Source organism: Vicugna pacos, chromosome 9 (assembly GCF_048564905.1).
Source record: "Vicugna pacos chromosome 9, VicPac4, whole genome shotgun sequence".
In the NCBI taxonomy this organism is placed as follows: domain Eukaryota; kingdom Metazoa; phylum Chordata; class Mammalia; order Artiodactyla; family Camelidae; genus Vicugna; species Vicugna pacos.
The window spans coordinates 74,211,387-74,234,505 of record NC_132995.1 but is presented as its reverse complement, the minus strand read 5'-3'; the positions used below and the strand labels follow the sequence as shown (position 1 = coordinate 74,234,505).

At 36.5% G+C, this 23,119-nt stretch overlaps 1 protein-coding gene across 3 annotated transcripts in view; it reads right to left on the bottom strand.

Annotated features, from left to right (window-relative positions):
- The window catches only part of ARHGAP29 (Rho GTPase activating protein 29), a 66,240-nt gene that overhangs the window by 32,159 nt on the left and 10,962 nt on the right, over positions 1 to 23,119 (bottom strand). For 2 of the 3 annotated variants that reach the window (XM_072968174.1, XM_072968175.1), the window contains exons 2-3: positions 17,213 to 17,449; positions 5,918 to 6,052 (exon numbers count right to left, since the gene is read on the bottom strand). In XM_072968174.1, the coding sequence (XP_072824275.1) occupies positions 5,918 to 6,052; positions 17,213 to 17,417 (340 nt within the window). In that variant the 5' untranslated portion in view covers positions 17,418 to 17,449. Of the gene's footprint in view, positions 1 to 5,917; positions 6,053 to 17,212; positions 17,450 to 22,799 lie in introns of all 3 variants that reach the window. The other variant, XM_072968173.1, reaches the window with a different exon arrangement.

Sequence of the window (23,119 nt, the reverse complement as noted above, 5' to 3'; positions counted from 1 at the left end):
TATGCATTTATGCATCTAATAAATAATTTCAAAATGCATGAAGCAAAAACTAACAGAATTGCAATGCGAAATAAACAAACTCAGTTATATAGTCAGAGATTTCAAAAAACCCTCTCTGAATAGTTGACAGAACATGTAACCGAAAAATAAGTGAAGGATGTGAAAGCCTTCAACAATGCCATCAGTAACCGTGAGAAGATGGACATTTAAAGAACGCTCTACCCAATGGACAGTAAAACACATGTTCTTTTCAAGTACACACTGAGTATTTACCAAGACGGACCAACCATACTGTGGGCCATAAAACTAGTTTCAATGGGTTTAAAAGGAGTCAAGTCGAGCAAAATATGTTCTGTGACTGGATGGAATTAGATTAGAAACATCTCTGGAAAAATCCTCAAATATAAGGAAACTAACACACTTCTAAATAACCCACAGGTCAAAGAAAAAAGAGGAATTAGAAAGTATTCTGAACACAATGAAAATGAAAACACAATATATCAAAACTGGCGAGGGAGGGGGCAGAAGGGTGCGGGGAGGGGAGGATGAGGAAGGAGCAGGAATCCCCAGGACTGTCAGTTTCACAAGAGTACGCATGTCACAAGTGATTACGCTGTACCCTTAATTTAAATATGGGCAGTTTATTGTAAGTCAATTATACTTTAATAATGCTGTTTTTAAAATCACATTGGGAAGTGGACTCTAAATGTAATTTATAATGTAATATTAACAAAAAATACAAAGTTTCTCATATTTACTAGCTTTAACCTATTAGACTTTAAAGAAAAAAAAACACTTCATAACACTTTGTAAAATTCTGTAATTATTCTTTCTTTCCTATAAATATACTTTCTAAAAGCACTAAACATGACTGGGAGATTAAATAACTGTGAGTAGTGAAAAGACAATTATTTGAACCGTCTTTGTTTCTTACCTTCATTCCTACTTGAATGAGGCTACAACCATCTAATGAAAATTCCTATTACCGCCCTTGCCTCCACTGCAAAACAGCTCCATACTTCTAATATCCTTTCCCTTTGTTGCTCCTTCCAGTGTTTCAAAAAAAAGTCTCTGGCTCCCTTCCAATCATAAATCTCCCCATTCTCTCCTGTATTCGTTCTCCACACCCTCCACAAACAGCACTCCTCCCTCATGGTTTCACTGTCTCCTACCAGCTGACCGTTTTGCCTTATGCTGCTAACAGCATACTCACATTTTCCCTATGAGAGAAAAAATTAATTTTACCATATTTTTTCTTAAAGGTACCATGCAATGTAAGTCAGCATTTCTTTACTGCCAAATCTCTACAAATAGATAATGACTGAATTCACCAGGATTTGGCTTTTCAGCCAGATTAATGGTTAGCAGGGGTTGAAAAACTTTTTCTGTAACTGCTAGACAGCAAATATTTCAGACTTTTCAGGCCATATGATCTGTTGCAACTATTTAACTCTGTATAAAGAAGCCACATATAGAGTAAGAGTGGTTAAAAGGATGGGTTCCAAGCCAGCCTACCTAGGTTAAGTCCTACCTCTGTCTCTAACTAGGTTAAGTAACTTAACTGCTCTGCTCCTCAGTTTCCTCATTTATAAAATGGGGATAATAATATGTATTTTGAGAACCACTGTGAAGACCAAATGACCTCAGAACAGAGCCTATTACATAGAAAATGCTCAGTAAATGTTATTTTCACTCCATGCCACTGAACAACATTGTCAACAACAACCTCCAACTGCATTAGTCAAACTTAGATGCCTTTTTCCTTCTAAGCTTTCATCCTGCTTGACCATTCTGCAACTCTCAACAACTCTCCCACTTAATATGTATGCAACTTTGGACAAGTCTCTGCGTCGCAGTTTTCTTATCTGCAAAATGGGAGCTGATGTAATAATAGTACTGATCTCGAAAATCTGCTGTGAAGACTAACAGGTAGCCCATGTAAAGAGCTTAACAGTGGCTGCCATAAGCAAGCACACCCTCAGCAATGGCAGCTGTTATTGCTGCAAACATCATCCACTCCCTTCCATCCTGAAGTGCTCTGCTTAGAAGTAGTATGTTACAGCAATGAGAGGAAGTAAGGCCCCAGAGTTTCAAACCTAAGTCTAGATCTGATCCCTACCACTTCGTGTGTCACTCTGGACACACCGCCTAACTTCAATTTCTCCACGTGTAACATGGCATATTACTGAAAGGAAGGACTGAGAAAACAAATGTAAAGCACCTTATACAGAGTTTCTACAAATCAAAACTAAAACAAAGACCAACCATCAAGAAAACAACGAATAAACAGTCAAGTCACATAAAAGGATGCGCAAATGGCTCTGTAACATATGAAAAGATACTCAACTGTGCTCAAAATGAGGGAAATGCAAATCAAATCTACACCAAGACACCAGTTTTTACTATCAGATTGGATAACAAAGTCTGGTAACCAGCTCTGTTGGCAAACGGGCAGGAAATCAGCCTCTTCAGCACAGCTATCAGAAGGACAGAACCCCTACAGAGGGCATTCAGTAATATAAAAAATACAGATGCACGTGCACTCTGTTCCAGTAACTGCCCATCTAGGAATTCACACAACTATTCACTGAAGCACTGTTTGTAACAGAAAAAAATTGGAAACAATCCAAACACCCATTAGTAGTGAACTGGTTAAATAAATTATAGTACATCAATAGAATGGATTACCATGCAGCTTTAAAAAAACAAAACAAAACAAGTAACAACAAAAGAATAAGGAGACCCTTTATATACAGGTAACTCAGAACAATGAGCAAGGAGCAGAATGCTACCCTTTCTTAAAAAAAGACAACATATCGTGTTTGCGTCCATATGTGTAGTATGTCTCTGGAAAGTTACAGAAAAAATCAGTAATAGTTGTTGCTTATTTAAGGAAAGGAAGGGATGCCTACAGTCTGAGGTAGAAAGACACTTCACTGTTGAATATTCTTTTGTATCATTTGTACTACGAACCATGTGAATGAACTGCCTATTAAAAAAGTAAGTTTCAAAGCAGAAAGAAAACATGAGGCTTCTACAGTTTGGGATGCATAATTAAAGATTATTTTTCTTGTTTGTCAATTTTTAAATATAAGGCAAAACACAGATGACGAAAAACCAAAAAATGGTCCTTTTAAATTATATTACAAATAAGATTTACCAAAATACTTGTAACTGATGAAAACACAAATATTAAGTACATAATAAATTACTGAGTACTGAAGATGTCTTCATCTACTTCACAAATAAGCTGTATCTCTCTTAACACACTGCAAATATTTTGTCAGACTGAACTTCCTGCTTGGAAACAAGAGGATACACAGGAAATACAAAAATCACTATTAGAATGAATGGGGAAAAGCTAAGAATTTTTCTTTTAAAGTTATTAAAAAGTAATTTCCACACTTGAAAAATAAGAGTCAAAGATTCCAATTTCACACCACTGTGCTTATAATTACTACGCATAGGAAGTGGAGAGATTTCATGCCTTCAAACCTGCAGAAGCACAAACAAGATTATACCTCTCTGATTCTAAAGTTATTCTGTATATGTTACTCTTTGAAATGGTTTGGTATACTTGCAAAATGCATCTGACAGCTAAGATCTCCAAAGTCAGTCAGGTTACCATTGTTTGAAAAATGTAATTAGGAGGTTAAGACAAAATGACCTCCGCATTTCTGATACTAATATACGATAGTTTTTAAGCTTTTCCCTTTAATACAGGACTAAAAATGTAACTTTATTAAGTTTTTTTGAAAACATTAAAGCAGACAGCATATGTAAAATATTTAATTGCCATAGAATAGACAACCAAAAATGGTTTTTACCTTCCCCTTGCCTTTTCCAGGGCTTGAAAACTAAATTACCATTAAATAAAACAATTAAATGAGCTCTGATTTGACATCAATTTTTCAGGTTACTGAGTATTTTTCATTTGGGGTATAAATGATATTTTTAGATAGCCTTAACAATAAGATGGGGGCAGTTAGTTAAAAAACTTAAACTTACACCAAAGAAGACACAATTTTTAAAGTTCTTCTGTGTCATGGAGTCCTGAAACAGAGTAAGGGCCCCAGCAACAAAATAATCTTTTAAATTTCATCAAACACAAGAGTAAAATTCTAACAATAATCCCACGGGCAAAGACACTCCTAGCGGGAAATAATATTCAAAAGACTGCTTTACCTCAAAGAAAAAAGGGTCTTTCAGGCAGCTGAGAGGCCACTTTCTTCAAGTCTGTTTCTGGAATGCGGACATCACTATACACAGACATACTCCTTCCCCAGGACATCCTGCCTGCACACAATAGCTACTGACAACAACTGAATGAACTGTGGTCACTATTTCCAAGCACGGAAATTTTACTATCTATAGACACAAATTTCCCTATCTAAGTTAAGATACAGGGCACTTATAAACAATCTATTAGAAAACAAATCTGGTTACTAAACATTTTTAAAAGTCATAACAGAAGCTATCCATTTCTTCCACTTTAAAGACATCTGCATTTGCTTCAGTGCTTGAAATACAGAAAAAAGAGAACCATGCAAACAGGATAAACCTACGCCAAAAGGTAGGGAAGGCAGTTCTTAAGTATATGGATCACATTTAAAGACAAGGTTTTACTTTCTCTGCACGCCTCACCCCTTGACACTTGGCCTTGGCCCTCTCTGCGTATGAGTGTGTCCATCCATCAAGTCCTGTTTCTCACATTCAGACTTCTCATACAAGCGCCTGTATAATAGCCCCGGTCTCGCTCTAGCCTGGATACTGCCCACCTGACCTCTCAGACTCTCCATAGGCAATCCCTCCCCCCAGAGAAGCCTTTCGTTTCCTTACTCAACCTATGGTGACACTTTTTACAGTTAAATTATTTGAATTCATACTATCTATCAGACTGACACTTAGCACTGACAATCACTTCTTAGAAACTGACACTTCTAAAATTCCGTAACATCTTTCTCCAGATCATCTCCCTACTTCCTAGATGTTTCTCGGGTTCCTCTATCTTCTCTCTGTCCCTGGATCTCATACTCAGTCTTCTATTTACTCTGCACTCTGAGTTGGTGTCATCCTCTCCTACCACCACCTACATATCAAGTCCGCATGTTCAACTCCAAACTTCAACTTAACCCCTAACATTCAACTTGTCCTATGTTTCCCCAAATCAACATCCATGCCCTCTTCTGGTTCCACCTCTGCCACAACCCAGCTTCTGTCTTAAATCAGACTGTCAGCCCTCATCTATTATTTCTTACAATCTCCTAACTGAACTCCCTGCCTCCATCCTCAATCTTTATATATTGCAGCCTAGAATAACGGATTCAAACAACTTTTGGTGGCAAATCATTTCATCAAGGGATAATGTCCTAATTCTTATTTCTTTTAGCACATGTACTGTATACACACACGTACATGTACACATATATACACAAAACATACACATACACGATAGACTTATTTTACAATTTTATCTTCATTTTTCCACATTTTAAAATAAATTTCCAATTTAGTCTTCTTTTTCTCCATTTGGTTCCCTCCTTTAAGTGGAGTCACTATAAATGGCCATTTTTCAGCATCAATTGTCCTCAGAAAACAAAGACTTTTTGTACATTAAAAACCTACTTCAAAAGAGCATACATTCTTTAAAAAACTCAAAAAATCTCAAACGTCAGTTGTTTAGTTTATTTCAGTTAGTATTTTTAGAACATTTCCTGCCAAATAAAGTTTTGATTTTTTAAACAAGGGTTTTAGGTGTGACTTAGTGGGATATTTAAATATCAAAGTATACACAACTCCCACTGGTACACATCATACAGATGCCAAGAGAGATGGCGCTACAGTCATTACAAACCACAAAATATCACTTGGATCCCTTTTGCCTGCGTCAACCCACTATTAGTATTATTCTTCTTACCTTTTAGTTTTGCAGTAAGCATTTCTGCAGCATTTTGAAGATCAACAGAATTGAGGTTCTGATGTTTACTCATTACAGACTTTAAAACACGAAGAAGTTCGTCCAGACGTATATGAATGACTTCTTTAAAACAGTCTGAAGGAAAAAAAATTTTTAAATTTGTTTCCCAAACAAGTGTCAGGAACCTAAACTAGGGAAGAGCATTTTGAAGCGCATTTCAAGCAGAACTAGTGGCTCCATAATTTCTGCCTACTATGTATTCACATACATTTTCACCACGGCAATTATATGTAATTTATTTAGTCTTCAAAATATCCATAATCATTTTAATTCATTAAGGATTTCAAAGGCACTCACAGTCATGGTCAATTTAGCACGACCTTTTTCAGCTTTCCCAGTCTAAATGTGCTCTCCAGATTTCCCTGGAGGCAACTTTATAATGTAAGTTTTTCCTATCTTACAGTTTTTACTATCACATACTTTTAAATATATATGGTAACAGAGTTAAAGCCCTACAATGTCTGCTATATTAACTGGTATTAAACAGCAGTTAACATGTTAAGTTTCTGTGTTAGAACTGAGTCTTTGCATTAAGATAGTATCAGATATTGGAAATTAGCGACTCACAAGCATATATATATATATATATATGGACCACCATCTGATCTGCCTATTTTTAAAAACTGTGACATAATTTACATGCAATAAAATGCATAGATCTTTATACGGTTCAATGAAATTTTGTACTTTTTAGAAAAATTAAATTAAATGCCAATGATAATAAACTGGGGACCACTGCAAAAGCTCCAGATTTCTGCCTACTCTTGAAAAATCAAAATCTGGTTATACCAGGCCTCCTTGGCCACAAATAGCTGAAACAGAGCAGCACCGCTCACTTCAGTGTGTACGCTTTCCCAGTAGTCCCCATCTGCCTACCCCTAGCCTACTCCACCATTTACACCAGCCCTCACCAGAGGGACACAGACATTTTGCAATGCCTGGAAATAAGGTGACCTTATACTTTTTCTTCCAAAGTAAAATATCTAGCAAGAATAAAGGCATGTCCTACCCATAATCATGCCAGCACAACAGGCACGCTCCTAGATCACCATCCCAGGCAAACCGGACAGTCACCCAAACCTTTAAAACCCTGAAGTAATCCTCAAAAGCATGAAAAGACAAGTACCTTAAATATAATACTCTTATGTAATGTTCTTTTCTATAACCTTACATAGCACTCGTGTTTACCAACAGCACATTTGTTAAGTGCTTCCTATGTGCTAGACACTGTTAAAAGCACATAAAGCATATTATCTCATTTAACTTTCACATCAATCCTATTAGGCAGATAATTTAAAAAATCTCCATTGTACAGATGAGAAAACTGAGACACACCTATATTCACCAAATCAAAATTTGAACTTAAAATCTGAGTAATTCTAGAAGCTTGGCTCTTAATGTTATCCTCTCTCCCTCTTGAAATAGCTTAAAAAATGAGGAAAAAACATTTTTAAAGTGTCATTTTATAATTATGTGATTAACTTTTTTCAGAAATGTTAACAGATAATCACTGGAAAGAAAAACTGTCTACAGGATAAAAAATAAAAACAAAAAATTCTACCATCATCTATCAAATATTCCACTTATTACTGGCATTACCAAAAGAGAGAAATGTGTAGTATTAGAGGAGCAGGCAGAGTAGGAAGCTGGGTATATTAAGGCAAAGAGTATTCCAGGAAGAGGCAAAGAAGGATACTTCAGATAGAGATGAAAGCAAAGAGGACAGCGTGCCTTCAGGAAAAAACCCAACTCATTCATCCAACAGATTTTAATAACAGAAAAAGAAACACAGGAGATTTGGTGCTGACTTAAGCAGCTTTGGAGATGAGTGGTGTCCACAAGACAACGGCAAAGGAAATGCACACACGCCCTGTACTCTAGTTGATGAAGTGTTTCCAGTGAGGGGTTAGGTTAACAATGCTGGTAACTGCCCTACGTGTATGCTGGAAGTGAACAACTGCGAGCCAGGACTCACACTGCTGGAATGGAAATTTACAAACAAGCAGGGAGAGGAGGCCATAATGATCCGTGGAGTGACAGATTAGATTTGGAAACTTCAGTAAGAATTCATGTTTAGCTTAACACACAGGGGGACTACATACAGAAATATTCATAGACGTGTGTGTACACACAGGTTAGCACACACACATGTATTTCTTTGCTCTGTCAGCTGAGGGGGCCTAAAAGAAATGATGCCCCAGTAGCAACAAGCATATTAGCACCCTGATCTTGGCTTCTAATACCATTCTCCAGTAAGAGGAACCAGGGCTCCTCAGAGAAATGGCTGGTTCTAGGACTGGGTCAAAAAATACACGAGGTGAGTTATGAGCATCCTGTAATGCCAGAAAGTAAGAGCTGAAAAAACAAGCCTTCATACTGAAGAGGGTATGCCAACAGTGCACAGGAACCAACTGCAAGAGCTCCCAAAGCCAAAGCAGGAAAAATGTGAGCAGCAAGTAAAGTAGTACTGGATTATAACCCAAAGTATAAAGCAAACATTCATGAATCCATGCTGATACAAATAAATGACTGAATAAATTAATAAATGAAAGGAAAGCACAACTCTCTTGTATAAAAGAATTCCAAACGATTTATACCGATTATTTTGTCCTCAAGGCGAATGAAGCATGTGCATAGTGCCTTTCTTCCAAAGAGTACAATATGGAAAGGGGGACAAGAGGACTAAATTTACACTAGACAGACCTGACAACCGCTCAAGGCAGGTGATCAAGGTCACCATCAGCAGTAATAACTCATGTTCACAGTAAGTATTCTTGACATGACATAATGAAAACGGCACTTTATATCTGTTATCTCCCTCTCCATGTCCCACAACCCCAGTCTAATCATGAGAAAAACATCAAATTCTAATCAAGGCACATCCTACAAAATACCCAACTTGCTCTCCTTAAAAGGGTCATCAAAAATGAGGAAAGTTGGAGAAGCTGCCATGACTAAGGAGAGCCTAAGGAGACATGATGATTAAATGTAGTATGGTAAGATCCTCGAAGGAAAAAAGGGCATCAGGAACAATTTATGGAAATCTGCATAAACTATGGGCTTCAATTAATAATAAGGTATCATTATTACCAAATATCGGTTCATTAACTCTTAACAGATGGAACAGACTAACGTAAGATGTTAATAATGGGAACTAGGCATACGGGTGTCTGGGTACTCTGTACCATCTTCTCAGTTTTTCTGCAAATCTAAAACTGTTCTAAAAATAGTCTATTTAAAAAATGAAATAGAAATGAGCAAAAGATTTTAAAAAACTTACGTACTGTTGGAATTTTTCTCATAAACACATATTACTTTTATAATTAAAAATTCATTTATAACTTTTTAAAATTCCTAGGGGAAATGTAAGCATGTAATTTCAAGAATCATCTTCATTAAGTGATTATTACCTACTCTGTCTGTTTTGTAGCCGTGCAGGTTAGTCTGGTAGGTTTACTTAGCTGAGACATGTAGCTTAGGGGCTGCTTAAAAGCACAGTCTCTGGAACCAAACTGCTTGAATCTGAATTCCACCTCCATGGCTGATAAACCTTGGGCAAGTTACTTAACCTCTCTGTGCCTCAGTTTCCTCACCGATAAAAAAGAAGACACTGGTAGCTACGTCATGGGGTTGTTGGACTAAATGAGTTAAAAAACAAAAGGCACTTAGAAGAGTAGCTGGAACATAATAATCCCTCTGTAAATGTTTGCAGCTGTTTTCATTAGTTTATACAGATGCAGAAACAGGTTAATAACATAGGTTACGGCTGAAATGGAACCTAGTAGCTTTGAAATAAAAGAAACTTCTGGGACAATAATACAATCTGAATAGCTATAAGAAATAACATAATTGTATCCATCCCCAGTTTTGCGGTGCAAAGTCTATTCTTTATTGTATGTATTTTATATATAATATATATAACTAACTAAAGCTAGTTTATGGTAATACTTCTGCCCACTTATCAAAATCAGGGCTGAATGCCTCCCTAGTGTCATGAAGACTTGTGCTGTCCTCTTTCTGAAGCTTAACCTATGTTAGTCTTAAAAAAGAGGAAGGAAAGCCAGTCATTTCTATTCCCTACTCTGAAGTTTCGCAGTAAAAGCTACAGACAGTACACTCAGGGAATGCCAAGTAAAAATACCTTTGAGATCTCAAGACAAAAGAGCTTGATTCTTGTGTGTCAACAACCACCACCAATATTCAAAATTAGTGCTGAATATTAAGCAAGAACTACAAAACACTAATGGTTTAAATGCTTAAATAAACCAAGGTAATAAATTCTGGTCTTCTTGGAGTCCAGAAAACTAACTATGTGGAAATAAATATATTTCAAAATTATTGTATGTGTTTTTTATATGGCTTTCACTGCTCTTAGTATTAATTTCTAACACAGGGAACAGTAAGAGATACAGCCCACATTAACAAAAACTCTTTGGGAGTAACAAATACACTTACAGTATGGTCCTACAATATTCTGGCTAATGAAAAAGAGACACTAAAGTATTCAATATCTTTTAATAACCTTTAGTGAAAAAGGACATGAAAACAAATGTATGTACATATATATGTATGATTGGGACACTGTGCTGCACATCAGAAACTGACACACTGTAACTGACTACACTTCAATTAAAAAATTTTTAATTTTAAAAGTTAAATTTCAATTTACATATAAAATCTAAATTAGTAAATTACTTAGAAATAAAATAATTAAGAATATATTTTATAAAAATATTTCTATACCTATCAAGTTAAATTATTAGTCATATAACTATAAGATAATTTAAAAATTCTATAGTGGCCATAATGTAAATGTAATGAAATTTAATTTATACCACAAAGGTAATATATATACAAATACTATGTTTAACCAGTCTTAACACTAGTTATATAGAAAACTCCTGTATCCTAATGTTGGCTTGTTTATTTACCATCCCTGTAATATGCATTTTAATTTACTGTTTCATTCATTGGTGCCATTTACTTTCTGCTTCATTCAGCTTATCAAGTAAGAACAGATCAGTCAGTTCCACTTTTTGGTTCTCATGCGTTAACACAATACCACAGTGTTTACACTGCAAACACTTCATGGAAATGCTTATGTAAATAAATGAAAAAAAAAACATGGTGTTTTCCTTGATTTAAAAAAAAAGTGACAATAATTTTTAAAATCAGTCTAGTTAATTCAGCTTAACCCTTCTGGGAAAGCAATGAAAACAAGAAGGAGAGAAAAAAGTTTCAGAACTTATCATTGGAAACTCACTTTTTTTCTGTAATGACTTCTGAATTTGCAGGATAAAAGTGAAGTCTGAACAGCAGCTTTCTTTATCCAGCCACTTAGGTGTTGTAGAAATAATAATAGCTGACATTTTAAACACTTAATTCTAAGCACTTTACATATATGAACTCATTTAATTTTCACAACAACCAAATGATGTAGGTACTATTACCTCCTTTTGGCAGTTGTAGAAAGAAACTGAGGGAGCGAATATTAAGTAACTTGTCTGTGGTTACACACAAACAGTGGCAGAATGTGAAGGATTCCACCTTGGGGCTCTGGCTCTAGAATATATGCTCTTAGTCACCATGATGTATCACATGGTTAAAGAAGTTATAGTTAAGTGACAGGTACCCTGTGTGTCATTTAAGGGGCCTTAACTTCCAACTGAACATGCCAGTTACTATCATAAATGATGTTACATTACATAAACCATTCTAGATAAGTGCAGAAGAGGAAATCGCCTAAGAGCTGGCACATGTGTAATAAAAGAGCTACCTGAATTTTATAGTTCATTCCTCAAAGATTCATTTTTACCTCCTAGGCACTAAGCCATAACCCATGAACATTCACATTAGCTTTTCCTAAATGATAACCATTAGAAATCACTTCTAGAGAGGTTTACTGCTAAAAGAACACAGCAGGAGGACATATTGGAGACTAGCAACTTGATGTTCTAGTATTTCACAAAATTTCTTGGCACACTATAGAGGCTGAAAATTAAGTAATATTCATCAATGATAAAATTAATTCTCATTGGAATTTGCCTGAAATAAATGTACACATCCTCTTGTATATTCACTCTGGAAAAAAACTGGATAAATCCACAACACAGGATTTCAATTAAGACTTTGAAAATTTATGCAGAACTTTCCTCTTACAACAGAATCTAATATTTAATGGCATTAAAATTTTTACTTCATTCCTTCTGTTCAATAAAATTCGCTTTAGGAAAGTTAACATACCACTCTGACTATAGTTCTGTCAAATTTAGGACCCAGAATTCATCAAAAGCTATCATTTATGAGATTAGTTACATTCTTATAAAATAAAAGTGATACACTCTTAAACTGGAAATCATTTTTTGAAAATTAGAGAACTATTTTATCTGAAACTGATGATAAAGTATTATCTTCCTTTCTAGCCTATTTAAAAAACAAAAAAGAAAAACAAGGCACCACTGCACCACTGTCCCAACAGTAAACTTTTATTAAAATCTATTTTGAAAATAGTATTATATAATCAAAAAGCTACAAGAAGTATTAGACTAATTGTCTATTTTTCTTCAAATATATATTATAACTGCAATGGACACTTCCAAGCATTGAGTATCAGACAAATTAAGCAATTTGCAATAAAAACCCTGCACTTTTCAAATTCCCAGTGTTTGAACTTCCTTGAATGGTGTTCCACCTGGGAATGGGAAGGTATGTCACAAAGACAGAGTATAAGATTATTGTATAAACTAGAAGAACATTTATAAACGTGTTCTTTGGTGTTCAGAACACATTATTTCTTGGGCGGGAGCAACAATAAACCTGAACTGGTACTTAGACTGCACACAGTCTGCAGTATTATATTTAAACACAGAGGACATATGCATAATCACGTGCCTTCAGCATTTTAACATAAGATGCAAAATTTGCCCCTGTAATTATTCATAATGCACCTTAATGACACTGGATAGAGATCTAAAACTTTGAATTCCACATCTGCTACTTATATAAGACTACAGGGTAACCTCCCCCTGGAAATAAGCAGTGGACAGAGAATCAACAAAATCTTATCATTTATCCTGTCAAACAAGTAAGTGTCTTCACAGTCCTCTGATCTCCCACATTAAGCTCTCCATTTTTATTTGTAAATAAAAACAGTAGAGACGAAGCGCATACATATCTTTACTCTGTTAAGGGCACAGAGTTCCTTGGCAGGCACTAATTTTCGCTAATCAGTTCTCAATAACTACTGTAATACGAGCTTCACATTCTCACTTGGGAAATTTCCATAAACATCATACTTAAGACAGTTATCATAAAACTCACAAAAAATCCTGTAGAGTGGTAGGAGGTGGATGTCCTCTAAAATTCATTATGAAGTTTGAAAACAAATACTTAGCTGTCTTCTTCAGCTCTGAACTGTCACTATTGTGGACAATGAAGAATTTCCAACTCTAATCAATTTTGGAATCACAGAATTACAAAATCAGTAGTCTCTGGTGTAGGCACCTCATTCTTAACAAATTATAAAATGACAAATCATATTCCAAAATTAGTCAACAGCAAAAGTAGGCCTAGAACCTATACTGTGTGATTCTCTTTCCTGAGCAATCTCTGCAACCCCCTACTACCAATTTCACCAAACTGTGTAAAATGTCTAGAAAGTGATCTGCTAGTTCAAATCAAAGAACTGCATGAAACCTACACATTCCAAAGGCAACTTAAAGAAGGGGATTCCAAATAGATTCCAAAAGTTTCTACTTCTAGGGAAAACTGTCTTAAATTTGTTCCAATGACATTTTCTAGGTTTTCTTTTCATGCTACAGAAATCAAAAACATTTATAGCTTAAGAATTCATCTCATTATTCTTGAGACTGATGAAAGTCAAATGTCTATACCACCACTGTTCTACAGATATTTCTGTAATGATGGGAATTTTTATATCTTCACCATCCAAAATGGCAGCCACTAACCAGAGGTGGCTAATAAACCCCTGAAATGAGGCTACTGCAACTGAGAAAGTGAATTTCAAATTTCAATTAAATTTAAATAGCCACATGTCTAGAGGCTACCATATTGACAGTGCAGATCTAGATAATCTCCACGGAAAACAGAACTGGTTAATGAAATAATGAAAACTGAGCAGTGTTTTTAGAGTGACTGCCATGTGAAGCAGCTGAAAATAACCCACCATTCTGCATTCATGACTCCTGGGTTCCAAAGGAAACCACGATTCATCAACAATAAGAGGTTGATGAAATCACATAATCTAAATTACACATACAACTCATCTGTGAAATGGAGCTAAAAGAACTTGCCTTTGTGGGGACTGTGTGATTAATACTGCCTGTATATAAAAGTACTCTGTAAAATGTAAAGCACCATATACAATTATACGTCATCTCTATCACTAGTTCAGGGAAAGGGAAATGTGGCTATGAACCTATCACAAAGCTATTAATCTAAGCCTTGCCTCAACAACACAATTGACCACTTGAAGCAACAGTCAAGAGATTTTGTACTTCATTGCCTCACAACAGGCAAAGTACATAAAGAAAATGGTATTCAGATTACACTGAAGATGATCTGCATACCCACAGTCTATATTCTTAAAAGCTAACTTTTTAAACAATACCAAAAAATTGGCATCCTTTTTCTTAAGGACGCAAAAGATAAAATACTGGCAAGGCCACGGACACAATACTGACAAAGGTCCCTTACTCCAAGAGAAAAACAGTGCAACAGCTCTTTGCTATCTGGCCACATTTACAACTATGGTGGTACTAAAGAACGGAAGTCCCGGGATATTTCTCAATACCAGAAGACAAAAGCATGGCCTGTGTCTATGTCCAGGAACATATATAATAATACCACCTTAAATAGTTACAGAATTTAAACTTTTTACATATTTTTCTGAATATTATATCTCATGTGATTTTTGTAATAATTATTAAGTAAATAAGGTGTAGTATGAGACTCTTAACAAGCTAAAAACATAAACAAGCATATTATTATACAGCATTTCTTACCATTGATAATGAGGTTAATTTATATGTTCATATATACTCCCTTTAGGAAAACAAACAAAAAAAGCTCTATCAATTCAAATAAACTAAAGAGTGTACTTCCAAATTTTGGTAACAAGGTTCCAAAGACAGAGAAAACAAATTCTTGTTAAACCCAAGACTTATTCTGAGATGGCATACATAAGTCCTTTTAACCCTGACTGAAGAACCAAGTATTAAAATCGATCCAAAGATAAATGAATGAAAATCCTCTGGCCACTGCTTATTCATGAGAGTTGGTTATCCGAAAGATGGTTTTTACATTTTTAAATCAATTTATCAGCCATAAATGGTGTGCTTTTTTATTATTAGCAATACAATCAAGTACTTAAATTTTGAAGTACTGGTTTTCTTATTAAATGTGTAACATTCTTACAGATTTTTAATATTACATTTTTGTAAAACATACATTTCCACACACATCCTTTTATCTCAAAGGGTAGTCTCCTTTTGCTATCTTATTACCAATTTTCTCTTTTCTCACTTAGGATCAGCTTTCAGTTCTCTTCCTTCCTAACCTACGAACTGTCTACTCACAAACAAACTCATTATTAAAAAACTGTAGAGATAAGGAGTGGGTCCAACTTGTTTTAAATTACCATCATTTTAAATCTGTGAAACAAGGGATAAAAATGCAAAATGAGCCTTCCAAATGATATAAATCTCCTGTGGGAAACAAAAACAAATAAACATCTTAACTAAACCTTATTTATATTAATAAAAACTTATTTAAATTGATACATTAAATAAAATCAGATTTTACCCTAAGTTGAAGTAAATGACTTGTCAACTGATACATCATTTTAAATTTCAAATTCAAAATTAACCCAGTTACATCAAAAAGAATAAATTTTACTGTATGTAAGTCAAAAAACAAATTTAAAACAACTAACCCAGTTAAGGACGAATCTTTATTACAAAGGTATGCTTCTTTAAATAAATGGCAGATGTTATTTTAGTAATAAACTTGTTACCAGTATTTAGAACAAGATAACTTTATTACCATTTACTTATTCATAATTAGACTTCAAAATCAAGCTATTAAAATGAACAGGAATGTAGGTAAATCCTTTTCTAAAAATATATACATAGTCTCAGAAGAATGACTTATGTGACTGTCATTTCAAGGAAAATTCAAATACTAAAATTTTGAGGCTACAATTCAAGTCCAGTTATCTAGGGCATTTCAACTTGAAAATTATTGTCAGGTTAGAAATAAACTCTTAAAAAGAGCGTTTAGGACAAATACAAGACATGCTTTTAGTTTCTGTTCTTCAGAACATATCAGAAAGTGAATATTTAATTTACACACATAGAAAGTCTTTACTGAAATCTTATAAACGTCTATGAAGCCCCAGAAGGTCTCATCTAAGTAACATTAGGAGTCCTCATTTCCTGCACCCAGACACACCATTATAACTATGGATTGAACTGCTACTTACTATGAAAGAATGGGAGTATATGGTTATTAATTATCATTGCCATCAAATTTAGATATAAAAGAGGCACAGAAAGTTGAAAGACTTGGGTATTAACATCAAGTCAGGGAGTACAGATGTATATAGCTCTTTACTTCAGGAGAATCAAGTCTCATGCCTCGTTAATCCACTTCTAACCAGACAGAGGACAAATTCTGTGTTTACCCCTTAACTGAAGAAAAGAACATCAGAACATAATTTTGATTTTTGAGAACAAAAATTCACTCAAATCAGTGATTTTAGATTAAGTTTTAGGAACAATATAGAAAATTGAATCCAGGCAGAAGTATCAACAATATAAATTTAAAACCCTATTCTTCTTATTAAAGACCAATCAATGCACTGTGTTAACATTAACAAGGAGGTTAAAATCCCAAATTTCTAAAATTTGCCTATGTCAAATGTGTCCAACTTCTAAAAACCAAAGACTGATCTTCACTTTTTGCATTCTTGTTCTCACACTTAACAAAGTTTCTATTATGTATTGCACTGTATCTGATTAAAAAAAATTTACTCTGTAAAAATTAAACATTTGGCAAAACAAAAACAAAAACAAAGACAAAGACAAAAATCTGTAAAATAACTAAAGCAGACTACCCTGTTCCCACCACTGTGTGCACACTTGTCTGTAGCTAGGATGGCATTTAAAATTTTACAAAGTACCCAGTAAGGATGCTAAGGGAAAACAGTTGACAAACCTGAAAGAATAGCTTCCTTCAAATACAGTAACATATGGGAGAACTTCCTGATGTCATTCACCAGCTCCTTGATGTAATCAGGATCCAAAATGGAGTTGGAATTTATGGACTTGAGCCCCATTTCAGAAGCTGCCACATCAGCAGAGAGCTGGCCTGATGTCAAAACACGTTTTTTCTTTGTCTTTTTCTGTTTGTGAGCAATCATCCTTTCATGGAACAGTCAAAAAAACTGAAATCCTTAAGGGGGCAAGAAAGAAAGAAGAGAGAAACACAAATGCTGTATTAACCAGGGGATATTTACTAGGTTTTTACAAACAGCCCAAAACCCACCTCAGCATTCTATTAAAAAAAATCCTGTACTACTTACATAGCAACTTCCATTTATTAAGTGCCAGTAATCTTGACAACCCTATGATATGCAAGCTACTATTCTCTTCATTTCACAAGTTACGAACCTGAGGTTTGGAGGGTAAAAGATGTGCCTAAGTTTTCAGCTGATACATGATGAACTGGTACTTGAACCCTGATCTGCTTTGTTATCAAAATTCATGCTCCTAATAAACTTCTTAACTCCTAGGGTATAAAATTTTTTAAACTGTAAGTTATTCTGAAATGTCACTTAGTGGAAGGACATAATCTCCCTCCATGGCATCACCTTCAAAAATACATATGAAATATGAGCTTTGAAAAAAGAAAGGCCTGTTTTCAAAATCCCCCTCCATCGCTTACTACGTGTGACCTGACAAGCTGTTAATCATCTATTCACTTTGGTATGCTCATTTGTAAGACGGGAATAACATCCTGACAACACCTACATCATGAGCTTTTGTAAGCATTAAAAGAGACAATGGTATAGAAGTGCCCAACACATTAAAGAAGTTCCAATTACAGTTTGTTCTTAACAATAATGCATACTCATACACACACATATTCTGGGTTATCAACTTTCATCAAGAATATTTCTTTGTTAAAAACAAGTTCTAAGGATGTCCACTAATCTGAAACACCTGGATTGGTTGAACAAATAAATGTATGATTACTGGAGCAATATTTTTGGTAATTTCAGAATGGTGTAATAAAAACACAATCTTTTGTTATAAGAAAGATAGACATTTGAATCCTGGCTGAATACTTTCTAAATGTGTGACCTGTACAATTGCTTACAGGCTGTGTGAAGATTAAAAGGGAACATAAAATTAGAAGACTTCATATATTAAAACACCTAAACCTGGCAGATAGTTGGAACTCAACAAAATCTTAGTTTGTTTCTGCTTCATCCTTTCATTTTACCTTTCCAGAATTAAAAGTCCTAATTTTGTCTATATCTCTTGAAATCAAAAAGGAAATGACCAGAGGCATTAAATTAGCTCAAGCATTATCATTAAAACAGTTTTCAAATGTTTTGTCTTGAATATTTAGATAATTTCAAAATGGTAGAATTACTAAGGACTTCTGTGAAATTTATAATAGATAGTTTTTGTAATATTTATTTCTGGGTCACACATAAGCTATTCTTTCCTATACCTCGCCCAACTCTAGATTTTTTCCCTAATCTACAGCTCTTTAATCTATCCAATTCTATCTCTACTACACACTATGTGAATTACCATCATTTCTTGTCTGAGCTATTGTTACTAATTTCCTAAAGATCTCTCTATATCCATTCATGTCCCACTCCAAATGTAGTGAGTGAGTACATTTTCAAAACATGACTCTCCTCATGTCATTTCTCTGCTCAAAAGTCTTCCAAAGGACAAGTGAAAAGCTACTCTAAACTACAAGGGTCAACATGAGATCGGCTCCTACTTATCTCTGCCATGTCATCTGGAATCACAATTCCTACTCAACACTCCTGCCACACACACCTCTTTCTCGTTCTTCCAACAATTACTTGTTTACTGCGACCCACAGTAGGAAATAATTTTACATCATGAGCCAGTATACACATTAGGTATGTCAACGTTTGTGTGCAGTGTGTGTGTGGTAATGCACAAACAGAACAGATTCTGGCTAAGGAGCCAGGTGATACACGCAGATGTTTTCTATCTTCTCCCATTTCGTTTTGTAAAATGCTGGTTGCAATCCACCAAATTGGTCTCATACTTTTAATGAGTCCTGTCCCTAAAACTCGGAAAACATCAACTACTGGACTTGGGGTCCTGTCTATCTGCAGTTCCATTTGCCTGGACTATTCCTTCTTTGTTTACTCATTCTGATCTCAGCTCAAAGATTATTTCCTCAAAGAAATCTTCCTGGACCTCCCTCACCCCCATATCCACCACCACCACCACCAAACAAGAAAATAATCTCCTGTTAGATGCTTTATAGCATCTTATACTTTTCATCATTGCACTTTCTGAAGTTCAAATAGATGATTCATGTCTCCCTATCTAGACTATCACCTCAAGGAAATCATGACCCTGTCTGTCTGCTAACCATGTGTTCTCTGCTTATAGCACAGTGCTTGGCATATGAGGGATGAGCAACTTAAAACTGTCTGCAGCATGAGTAAAGAATTTGCAGAGTGAGTAACGAGCTTTTAAATTTGTAGAGTTTCAATTAATTTTTATAGAAATAAAAATGGTTAACTCTGGATTGTTGGGAGTGTTTTGAATGGAAAATATAAATGTTTTTTAAAAATCTATCTCTAAAATAGTATTTTAAGAAAATAAGCACATGACGTTCAGTAAAGGCAGGGGTATACAAAAGTGAACTCACAGCTGGATTTCTAATATTGTTTCTCTACTTCTGGTTATCAAAATAGGTACCCCAACACCTCTCTAACAGCTTTTAAAGTTCCTTTATTCAATACTGTTGATCTCAAATTATTTCTAAAAACGTAGTTTCTACATTTTATCTGGTTTCAAACTTATCTAACATTAATCCTTAAATATGTAGATAACTTCTAAAATGAATTCAGGACAATTTTAAGGGCACTATTATTATACCTAAGTCTCCCCTCCAACAAAAACAAAACACTCAAGTGCCTTGTTTGGGCAACTCTTTTACAAATCACTAATTGAGAAGACTATTAGTTTAATTCATCAATTTTGCAGCTTACTTAATAAAGTCACTCTGATCAATTTTGATGGCTTTTAGTTTAAGAAATTAAAAAATTGGTCACCATCACTGGTAAAAAGATGGCTCTAAAAACTAAAGCATATATCGCAAGTCTCAAATAAAACAATTCACCTATCTCAGCAAAAATAATTCACTTTAACTGTCAAATTAGTAACCCAAAGTTGTAAAAAGTGTTTTAAAAATGCTTGAATATTTTTAGTCAACATTAAGAACATCTGTAAACAAACAAAAATGGTGGGGAAGAGAGGAACTAAAAAGGGTTATACTCCACCTCTAGTCAGCATTGCAGTGAGCAAGGCACTGCTTTTGTTATTGACACTTTACTACTTTTCATATTGCACACTGAAAAAAGGAAATACAAAAGTTGAAAAAAATGTTAGTAACATAAGTTAATTCAAGCTTTCATAAAATCTGGACTATGATGAGAAAGTTTGGAGGACATATATGTTCTTAGACCATCCACATTACTTTCCCATGTCCCCAAATGAACACCCTCTATTGGTGCTAACATAAAATGTAGTTACTAACAGATTTCAACTGGCAATTTAAGTACATGATATAATAATACGGAAGGCACTTAGCACAATGTTTGGTTCATCATGAAGCCTCAGTAACTGTTCGCCACTATCACCAGCAGCGCTTTACTGTGGGAGGATGCTTTTTAACACACTTAAGTAACAGACAAAATGTGGCCTCACTACAGTATATAAATTGTGAACAAGATATATATATAGGACTGGAAACAATTTCAGAAACTTGACTTTGTGGAAGCCTACTAAATCGCTTCCAAGTGAAGTTTGAACTGTGCAAACAGATTGTTGAGCAAAGTATTTGTGAAACTCTCCTAATTCTCTTGCATCTCTTCCAACTCCAAATCATCAGCTTAAAAAAAAAACCCATTTTATCCATTTTGCAAAGAACTTTGTAGCAAAAAGAAAATTACTGTGCAAAAGTATTTTCTCTGTACGTTCTAAATTCTAAATAATATATCTATTAGAAGTGAGAACGCTAACTTCCCGGTACCTTGCAATGTGGCTTTTCCAAGACTTCAGTAGCCTGTGTTAATCTAATGTCCCCTGCTCCATGTACCTCCGCCCTAAATGTATTATTACATAAGTATTTTCATTTTAGGCACTAGGCTGTCTAGCTGAAGAGTTAAAACAACCCCAAATATCAATAGTTCCCATCTTACTATTTCTACCCAGAAAAATCTCCATATATTTCAGGAATCTGAAATTTCAGGACAATTTCTGATTGGCAAGAATCTACTTAGAGATATTTATTAAAAATCAGAAAAAAAATCATTCTGGAAGTCTTTGATTATATTTTTTAAAAGCACTCCCCAAGAAAAAAACACAATAGGGGTGTGTTAAAAGTTTTGTTAACAATATGCAAATAACTAATTTCTATGTGCGTGCAAAGCACATAGACTTCATTCCTGTGCAGTTAGAACTCAGCACGTTTAAAAAAGATGAAGCTGCCCAAACTCCCACGCCTCCAGAATATCTCGCATTCCTGGGCTCTCCTTTGACCAGCCAAAAACTATCCAATGCCAAAGAGCACGTTCCCTATCCCTGGATTTAAACAGAGTGGGAAAATAGAGCAACCCAAAGGGGCAGCAGGCATGGATCGCGATGAACAAGAGACAGCGTCACAGAAGCAGCTGGAGAAAGCGAAGGGCGCTCAACTCCAGCCTTTAGCAACTAATACTCCTGCCCTCCGAAAAGATATGACGCCAATTTCCTGAGAAAGAGAGTCAAAAAGTTGAACATGGAGATTCGAGGATCGTCAGCTACCAGGACTCTAGCTCAGTCTTGAGATCACCCATAAAAAAGAAAAAAGGGGGAAAAGTTAAAAAAAAAAAAGTAAAAGCAAGGCCACAACGGAATTGGGAAAAATAAATTAGACTGAGGATGCCTTAGATCGAAATACCCCTCCCTCAGCCCAAAAGACAGAGACGAGAACGATGTACCGCGGATATCCTAAGACATCTCAGGAACGAGACCCAGCTGAAGGGAGGGCTGCTGTCGGGGCAGGTGGGGACCGGGTCGGAAGCAAGACCAGACTCCGCGGCAGGGAGCACTGATTTTGGGACAAAGCTGCCTGAGTTTAAACCGCACTCTGCCAATTACTAGTCTGTGAGTTCCCGCAGTTTTAACCTGTTTTCCCGCGTGAAAAGTTAGATAACCGTGGAACTGTCGTGAGGTTAAAATAGGAGCACTCTTAGAAAACAGTACGTCGGACCTGGAATATGCTAAGTGTTCGCTTTTATTATCGTCATCATCTGCCCAGGGCCACTGCTCGCGCCCTCCCGGCTCCTCCGCTCCCGGTCGGACCCTTCCCGGAGGACCAGGGGTCCCGGGAACACCGGCCCGGCCCGCCGCTAGCGCAGCCTGTGGCCGCCCCCGCTCCCGGCCGCCGCCAGGGCCGCGCGGACCCTGGACGGCAACGCGCGGGTGGCCGCCGCGGGTGACCCCAGCCCCCGCCGCCGCCGCCCCACACTCACCGCGGCGCTCCATCCCGCGTCCTGGACGCGGACGCCCGCCAGACACTCACGGCCGCCGCCGCCGCCGCCGCCGAGGGCTGGAGCTCGCCGCCCCCATCCCCCACGGCCCGCGGACGCCCGGCCGAGCCTCCGCCGCCGCCCCTGCAGCTGCAGCCACGACCGCGCCGGCCGCCGCCGCCGCCCCGCCCCCGCCCCCGGCCCGCGCCTCCCGCCTGGCCGCGGCCGCCCCCTGCGGCCCAGCCCATTGGCCCGCGCGCCCGGGGGGCGGGGCCCTGCGCGGGCGGCAGGTGGGGGCGGCCGCGGGCTGGGCGCCGGGCGCG